General features: G+C 34.6%; 1 protein-coding gene across 23 annotated transcripts in view; it reads left to right on the forward strand.

The window, feature by feature from the left end:
• The window catches only part of efr3a (EFR3 homolog A (S. cerevisiae)), a 100,400-nt gene extending 88,921 nt beyond the window's left edge, over window positions 1-11,479 (forward strand). For 10 of the 23 annotated variants that reach the window (XM_087238995.1, XM_087239001.1, XM_087239003.1 and 7 more), the window contains 5 exons: window positions 1,692-1,771; window positions 3,497-3,545; window positions 3,620-3,723; window positions 7,462-7,511; window positions 7,612-11,479. In XM_087238995.1, the coding sequence (XP_087095121.1) occupies window positions 1,692-1,771; window positions 3,497-3,545; window positions 3,620-3,723; window positions 7,462-7,511; window positions 7,612-7,717 (389 nt within the window). In that variant the 3' untranslated portion in view covers window positions 7,718-11,479. Of the gene's footprint in view, window positions 1-1,685; window positions 1,772-3,496; window positions 3,546-3,619; window positions 3,724-7,461; window positions 7,512-7,611 lie in introns of all 23 variants that reach the window. The other 13 variants (XR_015477605.1, XR_015477609.1, XR_015477613.1 and 10 more) reach the window with 3 other exon arrangements.
• Window positions 11,480-12,609: the final 1,130 nt, after the last annotated feature.

Genomic DNA, 12,609 nt, shown 5'->3' on the forward strand with positions numbered 1-12,609 from the left:
GTGTTTACTGTAAAGTAATATTGTATTTAATCTAAATAGACTTTTATTTCTGATTCTTCTTACCTTGCAAATTTGTATGTTAAATTTTAATTATTATTATTTATTTATGTAATATATATGTTTTCATATTCCGATTGCAATGCCTAATTGTTACATTGTCAAATTTACTATAATTATATTAAAGATTCTTAAGAATTATGTGTTGATTGAGTGTAATTGCATTAGTGCTATTATAGTGTCATTCTGGCATTATATAATGAGTGGCATAAAATGGTCTTAAAATGACAACAATATCGTTTATCGCAATTCGTTTTGATGCAATATATCGTACAACAAAAAAAAATGATCTCGAGACAGGCGTAATTTTGATCAATATTTATTGCTAATATTACAAATACAAAGTATTTAAATTAGGTCAAGTGAAGTCAAGTTGAGCTTTATTGTCATTCCGCTACATGTGTGGACATACAAAGGAACAAAACGTCATATCTCACAGGAAAACTGTGCTACATAAATTAGTCATAAATGCAAACACAGCACTGGACATAAGAGCTATTTAAAAAAAAAAAAACTATGCATATCTTACATACACTCAATTAATATTGAGTATTCATTATTAAAACTCTAATATTAGAAAAGGGTTTGTTCTCTCTGTGTAGATACTGTATATAAAATCAAATAACTATATAGGCTATATTTTTACCAACCTTTTTATAATATATTTTTATTATTAATATTATATACCATTCAGTAATGATAAACACTAATAATAATGATTTCAGAATTAATATGAATGCTTTTTCTGAGCCATTGATTTGACTGTGGTCTTGTTCATGTCTGTTTATGTCTTCATTTTAAATGCTTAATAGTAAAAAATTTAGAAACTTTGGTACCTCTTGAGTTTAGGTCACAATTCACAGTATTAAAAAACATCAGCTAACACTAATAGCTTAATAAACTACTAATTAGCTGTTTATTAATAGTAAGTTAGAAGTTGGGTTTAGGTTTCGGGTTGATTTGTGATGCAGAAAAAGATCATACATTATAACTACTAATGAACAGTAATATCTTAATAATAAGCAGGTAAGAATCAGTAGTTAATAGCATGAATTGTGACCTAAACTAAAGTGTTACCAAAGTTTCTAATATTAACAATAAAGGAGACTGTAGTCAAATCAATGGCACAGAAAAAGTGTTACTGAAAAAAACTTTTTTTACCATGAAGAAGATATTGAGAAAACAAACTCGTGATAAAGTGTTGTTTTGATGAAATTGTGAGTGCATATGTAGATGGTTTCAGAAATGAGATATTCATGGAGTTGCTCAACTTCTGACGTGACATCAGTGCTCGCCCTGAAACTCTCGCTTTCACTTCTGAATGTTTGTCTTGAAACTTTTCAGTTGCTGTGATTTCTGCTTGTGTTTGAGTGATTTGCATCTCCTTCTGTCTCATGCTGCTTTGCCTGAGCATTACATTCATTAAACATGAGCAGTCGGTGTCATTCCACATTGGCTTTGGGAAAATTCACTTTCCCTCGTGAATAAGAGCCGAACTAAATCCATACACCCCACATGCACATAGCCGGGTTAATTTTAGCTCAAATCCAGGCTGAATATGTGGATGAGGGGAAATAGTTGAGTGTTTAAATCTTCATACATTTATATCAGTGACTTTTGACCCGCAGATGAAGACCGGATGCCTCGTAGGAAGAGCTTTGTCGACACTATTTCTCTCCAAGTGGACATCATTTCCAACAGCGTGCCTGATCAGGTGCAAAAACATATTCAATTCAATTCAGATTTATTTCTATAGCGCTTTTACAATATAGATTGTGTCAAAGCACCTTAACATAGAAGTTCTAGTAAATTGAAATTTTAAAAATTGCGTCAGTCCAGTTTTCAGAGTTTAGGTTCAGTTCAGTGTGGTTTAATTTTCACTGCTGAAAGTCCAAACACTGAAGAGCAAATCCATATACATCGCATATACAATTTAAAGGGGAAGTATCATAACTTTTTCCATATTCAAGTGCTAAAATCAGAGAATGTTAGAAGTGTTGTATATTTATATAAAATATATTTAACTGCAGACTTCAGCTTTGCCTGTGTTCACTAGAGCTGTGGTGAAAATGAGGAGAAATGGATTCATGGATTTTCATGAATCCATTTCCATTTCAAAAATTCATCGCTATTCTCTCTTGAATGGATTTCAAGCTTAGTTATTAACAGTAGATGGCGCTGTGTGCTTTACAAGCAGCAATACTTTGCTTGCATCCAATTCCTTACCAATACCACCTACCTAAATAATCATTACCAAAGTTAGGAAAGGTTTAAGTGAGTTACAAAAGTGTTCATAGTGAGTTGTTTACATTTTTATCATAACATAAAAGCCAACTTTTATGACACTGAATGCACAAGCGCTCTTCCTTGAGAGCATTTGAGCCAGCTAGCCTAAAAAAAATTGCCTACAGTGCCATCTGCTGTTTAAAAATAAGCCTAGAATTGATTCAAGAGAGAATAACAATGCATTGTGTAAATTGCAGAACTTTGCATTTTGTCTAAATATTTTCAACACAGCTCTAGTATAGTCAGGGTAAACGAACAGCAGTAACATGCTAGTCAATGATTTTGACATCAATGTATTACCCGTTTAATCAAATTCACAAATACATCAATTTTTAAACCATTCAGAAATGTCCTGGTGCAATGTATCCTCTTTCTCAGATGTCTGAGATTAGTGTGTATAGTGTTGGATTTTGCTGTATTTGGGTTAACTGTTCATGGGTGGCTCGCCAATGTATTAAATGACTCTAATACATAAAATAAGTAAGGTCTTACAGGGAGAAGACTTTATTGAAGACAATGAATAGCGCAGGTCCTCAGCGTTGATGTTAACTTGTCGGTCTTCAAGTAACTTAACCCAAAGTACTGTCTGTGTGACACTACTTTATAACAAAGGATATGACCTCCAGGAGATTACCCAACTGGTTTGCTTGGGTCACAACTCTTGAGTTCATGTGTGCTATTTGGTTCACACTTTTTCAGATGCAGATACTTGTTTGCTAATGAAACAAGCCATACAATCTATCAATAGACTCCGCCCTCTTCTGTAAAAGCAGCAGCTCATTTGCATTTAAAGGAACATGCACAAAACAGCGTGTTTTTCCTAAACCCAAAGTAGGAGCACATTTGACATGGTAGAACAAATGATCTGTGCTGTATTTTGAGCTTAATCTTCACAGACAGTTGGCGCCAATAGCCTAGTGGTTAACTGCGCCGACTTATAGCACCACAGTGCTCATGGCGACCCAAGTTCGATTCCCGGCTCGAGGTCCTATGTCCATCTTTCTGCTCTCTCTTTTCCTAATTAAAGGTGGTAAAAACGTAAAAACACTCGACACTAGATATTTGTTTGAGATGTTATTAAAACTGTGCATAATATATCCTTTTTAAACATTGCTAATAATTAGACTGAAGAATATGTGTGTTTATCTTGTAGTCTCAGCTCGCGGAGGAGATTACGTTTGAGACCCTGAAGAAGGCCATTGGTCAGTTTTTTCTCATTTATGTTTTTATACTGTATATGGGTTTGTTTGGTCTGATGTCACTTCCTCTCTGTCAGATACCACTGGTCTGGAGGAGCAGGAGAGGGAGAGGAGACGACAGGTGATGGAGAAGTTCCAGAAAGCTCCGTTCGAGGAGATCGCCGCTCACTGCGAGTCTAAGGTACAGTCTGTCTTTGTGTGTCTGTGCGTGTGTGTTCTAAAAACGTGTTCCTACATCTTGTTTGCAGTTCATAGGTAACAGTGGAAATTAGCAAGTAATCATATAATGGTTATTAATTCCAATTAAGTCCAATATATAATATATTCACATTTATACTACTGTTTAATAAAGATTAATGCTAGAATTTCTTTTAAATGAATGAACATTTATTCAGCAAGTAGTAACATTTCATTTAAAATATATAATGTTTCAAATTATTACTGTTTACTTTGTTTTGGAATAAATAATTCATTTTTGAAGCCCAAAAATGTGTTGTTTTAGGGTGCTTTCACACCTAGACTTTTGTTTCGGAACCTGTCTCGTTTGCCCAGTTAGCTCGGTTCGTTTGGCATATGTGAAACCACTAATCGCACTCGGATCCGCACCAAAACAATCGATCCGATATCGCTTGCATGAGGGTGTTTCGGCTCAATTAAAAGTAAGTCTGGAGTGGATCGATTGTAGTGAGAAAGCGAAACGATCCGAGCCCGGTTATATCACAGTGTTTTACGGATATGTAATAGGCATATGGCTATAAAGAGAGAATTATGAGTAGGGCGGGAGGTCATTCAACAGACATCCTAAGTCTCCCGGAAGTTTCGGTAGTCTCCCGCGAATGCACAGAGACTCCCGGATGCCCGCAAATGAGTGATAATCTCCCGGAAATCGCGCGTCTCCCTACCGCTCCACAAATACGTCGCGCACCCTTCTCATCCCTTCCCACCGCATCCCTCCTTGCTCTTCACGTCGTGTGCACCTTGTCAAACACCACCAAACCACCACCCTGACAGCTAAGCGAGACTGCAAAATAAACCGTGAAACTCTGACCAATGTGAGGAGAGTATACGCACACATGACTTGTTTTAGCTCCTTTGGTCCGGTTAGAAACTTTGCCGCGTGAAAGCGAACCACACCAAGAGCAAAGAGCAACAATGTAACAATTGTTATCCGTTTCGGAACAACTGAATTGATTCACAGGTGTGAAAGCTCCCTTAAAGACCTGATACAAGAAACTTTATTAAACTACAGACATTTTTAACGTTAGAAGAGTTTTCATTTCAAATTAATATTTTTTATTTTAATAAATCTGTAATGGAATAAAGATTTTTTCAACACAAATCAATTCAATAATCCCACAGGGGTTAAACAATAGTTTTTCTAAATAATTTCTAAACATAACAATTTTAGTAATAGTAATCATTAACAGTAATTAATAGAAACTCATTACTAATAACTGGTTTTATAATAATTTTACTAGGTTATATATGTTAATTAGGCAAGTTAGGCTAATTAGGCAAATCATTGTATAACGATGGTTTGTTATGTAGACCAGTGGTTCTCAAACTGCCGGTATGCAGGATTCCTTCTAGTGGTATGTGGAGAAATACTGAATAATGAAAGAAAAAAAAAACCTTTTAATCCTTTGACGCAAACGAGCATCGGCTGTTCCCTGAAGCATACGATCACATCGGTGTGCTTACAATGTTTACTTTAGTGCATCTTGTCATCAGATGCTAAAAATCAGCCTGCTTTGCTGCAGAGCCAGTGAAAGAGGTGTGCGGCACTTGTGCAGCAGAGACAAGGTTAGAGAAGTGCATTTTCAGACTAGTGCTGTTGTGCTGGCATTTCAGTTACTGCAAACTCAGGAATCTCCCCATGCTGTATCACTGGTAAAATGAGTTTCACAAACATGTTAAATGTGTGTTCGTAGTTGTGCAAAATAATATGTGTTTTTAATATATAAAGTTATTTGTCTTGTAAAGCAGCGTGGCTTTCGATGAATTAATTTGTTATCTCGGATTTAGGCTAATTTACCTGGATGTGATTCAAATGTCGCGGGACAAAGAACATACAGTAGACTCAAGCAACTTTGCCTTGCTTGAAGCTTGGAGCTAGAATATAGCCTAATTAAAGTAAGTCTCTGTGTGCGGTTAAAACAAACTCCACAGTCCACTTAAGATGAGATCTCAAATCACAGAAATTCTGCACATATGAATAGATAAATCACGTATGAATTGGTCAAGCAGTGTAATTATGCATGTAATCACTCACTTTTCTGACACACGGACTGTAAAGGATGCGCAGTAAGCAGATCTAATTTCTAATTCATATATGTAAATCCAAATAATTTATTTTAAAATAGAAGTTAATGTTTTGATTTTTTTTAAGGTATACAAATATGTCATGTATACATGGAACATATTTCCAAATTAATCAGAAATGGTTTATATATGAATATGATGACATACAGCCCGTATATATGAGGTCTAAGCAACATTTCCAGGTTTTGATGAATGGGTTACTATTTGTTAATACTTTACATTTAAGTATAACAGTTTTCTTTTTACTTTAAGAACAGTAGCCTACCATTTTTGATTAATGTTTAAAAGCACATTTTAAACGTTGACTTTTTATTTATTTATTTTTACCTATAAGTACAGCACAGTGTTAATGTTCAAACTATTTATAATGTTTAAAGTGGCTGACAATAATAAATATTATCTTAATAATAGGAATTTATCTGCATCGTCACTATGGTGGTACTTGGAGAGGTATTTTTTCTGAGGTGGTACTTGATGAAAAAAGTTTGAGAACCGCTGGTTTAGACAATCAAAAAATATATAAATTGCTTAAGGGGGCTAATAATATTGATCTTAAATGTATTTATTTTTTTTAAATTAAAAGCTTTTATTCAAGCTGACATAAAACACATACGATTTCCAGAAGAAAACACATATAATAGGAAATACTGTAAAAGAATTCTTGAAATAAAAATATGAAATAAATGAAATTCACTGGAGGGCAAATCATTTTTACTTCAACTATATGTATACAGTTGAAGTCAGAATTATTAGCCCCTCTTTTTTTTTATTTTTTTATTTTTTTTCCCAAATGATGTTTAACAGAGCAAGGAAATTTTCACAGTATGTCTGATAATATTTTTTTCTTCTGAAGAAAGTTTTATTTGTTTTATTTCGGGTAGAATAAAAGCAGTTTTTAATTTTTTAAACACCATTTTAAGGACAAAATTATTAGCCTCTTTAAGCTATATTTTTTCGATAGTCAACAGAACAAACCATCATTATACAATAACTTGCCTAATTACCCTAACCTGCGTAGTTAACGTAATTAACCTAGTAAAGCCTTTAAATGTCACTTTAAGCTGTATAGAAGTGTCTTGAAAAATATGTAGTAAAATATTATTTACTGTCATCATGGCAAAGATAAAATAAAAATCAGTTATTAGAAATAAGTTATTATAACTGTTATGATTAGAAATGTGTTCAAAAAAATCTTCTCTTCATTAAACAGAAATTGGAGAAAAAATAAACAAGGGGTCTAATAATTCAGGGGGGCTAATAATTCTGACTTCAACTGTATATCTCCCTTGTGCACAGTTCAAATTGACTACCTTTTGTTGTGTTAGGAATGAAAACATCCACTAAATTTAACTGCTGTAAAATGCATCAGATTATTATTTATTTTATTTTTTGCATAAATCTTTTAATCAGCCTCAGTCCTTATCAAAACTACTAAATTGTTTAGAAAATTACAAGATTATATAATGTAATTACAGGATCAATTTTATTATATCATAAAAATTGAAAGAGAGGAGGTGCAAAGTTGTTCATATAAATTATCTGAATTAATAATTATTTGAATTTCTTTGTAAATTATTAGATTTTTCTTCTATTTCAGGCTAACATGTTGCATGATCGCTTGGCTCAGATTTTCGAACTCACTATTCGGTAAGTTCACACTTGATTTATCTGGATTATTTAGTTGTTTTAATGATTACATATTATTAGTGTAACCTGATATTTGACTGATGATTCTGTCTGTCATCAGCCCCCCTCCGAGCCCCTCGGGCACCGTGACCGTGACGTCAGGCCATGCCCAGTACCAGTCTGTGCCAGTCTATGAAATGAAGTTCCCTGACCTCTGCGTATACTGAACCATGACCTTTCACCTCTTATCACACAGACTCACATTTGACTAGTTTGGTCCTGTGAACTTTCACTTACCTGAGCCACTTATTTTGATCACTATAGACTTGACATGCATTCAATCCAGCAGAAAAGAGAAGCTTTGTCAACCGGGCAGGCGCTTTACAGGCCTCCACTCTGCACCAATCAGCACGCAGAGCTTCACAACCAGCTGTTCAATCATATACCAGCTCTGTGCGCTTTTCAGTTTGATTCTTGCACTAAACGGCAGCTCAAAGAATCAAACTGACTTTGAACTCTTCTGTATTGATTCATAGGAGTCGTTTAGAAAATGACTCTCTGGTTGCATTAAGGGAAATTAAGTGCTAGCGTTGGCTTAAGTGCTTGTTTATTTTCATCAAAAGGAGAGTTCACCTAAAAATAGAACAGTTGCTGTTAATTTACTCATCCATCCAGTATATACATGACTTTTTCTCTTCGATAGAACATTAAAGAAGATGTTTAGCTGAAATTGTGGGACATATTTAATGTAAGCCAATGGACATCAGCACTTTTAGAGTAAACAAAGTATACAGGCAACACATAATTGTTTTATAGGTTGTGAATCTTACTTTTAATGTTGTAAATAATGTTCAGTTCTTTTTGCACGGATTGATCATTCTGCTTCATGAGTCCACAGTTTATAATCAGCATCCATTGGTATTGTTTTAGCTTTTCCTGTATACATTTTTGTTTTTAACTCTCAAAATCCATTTACTTGCATTTAATCAATGCACCACACCTTCATCTAAACCATCTTCTTAAATGTTATTTGAAATACAAGTCATGAAAATCTGAAAGGGGAGTTAATTAGCAGCAGATTTGGATTGCGTGCACCTTTAGCTCATTTCTTTAGCACATCATCAGCAGAGAGATTTAAACCTAAACTAGATTTCTGCTCTCTTAAATCTCTCCTATATAAATGATTATAGTGTATAGTGTACACAAGTATAGTATAGGCTATTTTTGACAAAACACATATACTTTTAGATGAACTGATAGTTGCCGAGTGCTATTCGTGTTCTGTTTTGCATGGCTTAGCCAAAATGTGCGTGCGTTTAGGCCTTTATTAATCTACAGTTAGCCTTTAACTTCGATGTCGTGGATGTCAATGGGGCTTTCGTTCACCCAGAGTTCTTAGCGATCACTATGCTCTTCATTTTGCCTTCACAGTATAGAGAAACCAAAACATTTGCTTTTCATCACCAAAGAGCTCCGCCCACACACTTCCTTTTATGGCCAGACAAATGGCAGCCAGTCTTGAGCCAATCAGAACCCGACTTCTCATTCAGGGGGTGGGAATGGTATCTAAAAAGTAAAATGATAAATGATCAAGCCACAAGGGTGTTAAAGGAACACTCAACTTTTTGAGGGGAAAATATGCTCATTTTACAGCTCCCCTTGAGTTTTACCATTTTTGAATCCATTCAGCCAATCTGCGGCTCTGCTGGGAGCACTTTTAGCTTAGCTTAGCATAAATAATTGAATCGGATTAGACTATTAGCATCTCACTCAAAAATATTATAAATTCATAAATAGTAAATCCCCACAGAAGTTAAACTGTTTAGCCTTACCATTTTTGAATCCATTCAGCAGATCTCTGGGTCTTGTGGGAGCACTTTTAGCTTAGCTTAGCATAAGTCATTGAATCGGGTTAGACCATTAGCATCTTGCTCAAAAATTATATAAATTCATGAATGATAAACTGCCCTAGAGTTAAACAATTGAGGTTTGCCATTTTTGAATCCATTCAGCCGATCTCTGGGTCTGGCTGGTGCACTTTTAGCTTAGCTTAGCATAAGTCATTGAATCGGATTAGACTATAAGCATCTCACTTAAAATTTAAATAAATTCATAAATAGAAAACTTTGTTAGAGGTAAACAGATGAGTTTTACCAATTTTGAATCCATTCAGTGGATCTCCCGGTCTGGCTGGAGTACTTTTAGCTTAGCTTAGCATAGCACAAATAATTGAATCGGATTAGACCATTAGGATCTCACTCAAAAATTTCATAAACACATAAATAGTTAATTCCCACAGAAGTTAAACAGTTTAGTTTTACCATTTTTGAATCCATTCAGTGGATCTCCGGTCTAGCGGGAGCTCTTTTAGCTTTGCATAGCATAAATCATTGAGTTGGTTTAGACCATTAGCATCTCAGTCAAAATTGACATAAATTCATGAATGGAAAACTTCATTAGAGTTAAACAGTTAAGTTTTGCCATTTTTGAATCTGTTTAGCCGATCTCTGGGTCTGGCGGGAGTACTTTTAGCATAGCATAGCATAAATTACTGAATCAGATTAGACCATTAGCATCTCGGTTAAAAATTGTATATATTCATAAACGGTAAACCTCATCAGTTTAACAAGCATATTTCCACAAAAATAAGTGGAGTGATCCTTTAAATGGGCTTTTCGGGTAACTATTTCATCATCCTTGGACTGTAAAACAAAAAAAAATGTGTCATGCTGAATTCTGACAATGTTATTTGCGACTGTTAGATGCTGAAAAATACTTTGCTGGAAATGTTTTACATCATCCGAGCTTCCTGTGGTGAGAGCTGTGATCAACTTCACTCGTTTAGCTGGTAGAAACCCGTCTACGTACTGTAGGTTATATTGGGTGATTTTTGAGGTGCTTTAATTGGATTCTGGGGATTTGTCGTAATGTGGCTGGTTTGTTTTTGTTTTTGAATGTATTTATGTGGACGCGACAGGCAAGTGTTTCTGCAGGGGTGGTGCATTTAAATGCCGTTGCCATTTTTGTTGGGCCTCGGAAATGGTTGCACTGCATTGTGGGATTTGTATGCACAGAAAGTAAAGAATGTTTTGAAGTGTTTAAAGGTCAAGCTTCCTAGATGGCAACTGATGGGATTGATTTGTTGTCAGCTATAATTTCCAGTCGATGACAGTGAGACAGCAGCTTTTCTGCCCTGATGCTGATCTATCTAGTCTACGAAAGCAAGTATGAAGTGTAAAAGGAAGGATTTCGATGAGAAATAGTCAGTCTTTGGCCGTTGTGTATTTTCTTAGACTTGCTGCATTTCAACAGAAGTTGCTTTGCGACACTGATTTAACGCTGTGAGGAAATCAGGCACGTTATTTCTGTAGAAATAAAAACCCGTAAATGATTTCTAGAATAATGCAATATATTTTTGGTGTAATATGAAATAGGAATGTGATGTTTCATTGACGCATCATCTTTAATGCACCTTTAGAGACGTGTGTGTGTGTGTGTTTGTGTAAAAGGGACACAGTCAGGTTTATTTTTGCATGCTTTTTACATTTTTGAAGGGAAGTCAGTCTTACTGTATCTGCTAAAATCATTTTAGTATCATTTTCTTGTATTATTTTCATCCTCGGTGGAACTTTATGGTACATTTATGTTCATCACATGATTTAACAAACTAATATTTAGTTCTATTTTATCTGTAATTGTTTTGTTCTGTATGGGAGAAAAGTGATGAGGTAGATTTCAGGGTTGTTGTTGATGTATGAAACGGTACGAGTTTTGCGCTCTTCCATGTGAAGATTGTCCAGAGATTACGAGTAAATCTACATGCATCATGCTAGATTTCAATGGGTAAAGGTTTGAACCACTGCAGTGTTTCTTGTGAAATCTCTTAGCCATATCCAAGTTCACCGTCTGACAGTGTCGCCACATTAATGTGCAATGAGATTTTATGTACGAGATCTTAATAAAGTCTTAATAAAGATTTTGTATTTAAATGCTTAGTTTTCGTTGTCTTTTGTTGGTGGGAGAACCTGCTTGTGACTTCAAGGATGCATGTGTACAAGAAATCTGATAAATTAAAAATTTATATAAAAAAATTAATTTATTAGAAATTAATATAAGTAGAAATCAAATTTAACACATTAAAATGAAGCATGTATACATCTACAATGCACTTGAATGTTTAATTAACCACATTGGTCATTTTGGTGAATGAAATACACCAAATGAATGAATGAAATACATACATTTTTCAGCTTAGTCCCTGATTTATCAGGGGTCGCCACAGTGGAATAAAATGCCAGCTATTCTGGTATGTTTTATGCAGTGGATGCCCTTCAGGCACAACCCAGCACTGGGAAATTAATTTAAAGTATTAATTATTAAATATTAAGTTATTAATACTTACATGTATGCAAGTATTATATATATATATATATATATATAAATATATATATATATATATATATATATATATATATATATATATATACATATATATATATATATATATATATATATATATATATATATATATACATATATACACATATATATATATATATATATATATATATATATATATATATATATATATATATATATATATATATACATATATATACATATACAACATTTCAGTCTGGTTCTCAAATCTGATTGGCTGAGAGTCATGAAATATTTAAAGAGCCCTTATTATGGGTTTTTGAGAATGACCTGCCATGTAACAGCTCCAAGTGAAGTGAAATATCCAGCTAAGGCTTAAATCTGAAAGTGGACAGTGTTTAAAACTATTGATTCATTCATAAAAGAGTCGACTCCTAGTAGTTCAAATGAATCATCTTGATAACGAGTCTAGCCGTTTTGGTGTGACGTGGATACAAAACTTAAGCCCTGCCCAGTTGTTGCACGTGCAAGGCCAGGAAAATTGGAATCTGCGGCCCGCCCACTAGCACAGTAGCAAAGAAAAAGAGGCTAGACACGCACTGTAGCAGACGCCAGTTGATTCAACGCTGTGCTCAGCAGGATATTATTGGAAGTGTGAGGGACCCAAAGATGAAACTGTGAAGAGTCGGTGGTTGAGGTTTATTTTTGCAAAATTACCCAGGCATTATAGCCCCAGCCT

Source organism: Danio rerio, chromosome 2 (assembly GCF_052040795.2).
Source record: "Danio rerio strain M-AB ecotype USA chromosome 2, GRCz13ab, whole genome shotgun sequence".
Lineage (NCBI taxonomy): Eukaryota > Metazoa > Chordata > Actinopteri > Cypriniformes > Danionidae > Danio > Danio rerio.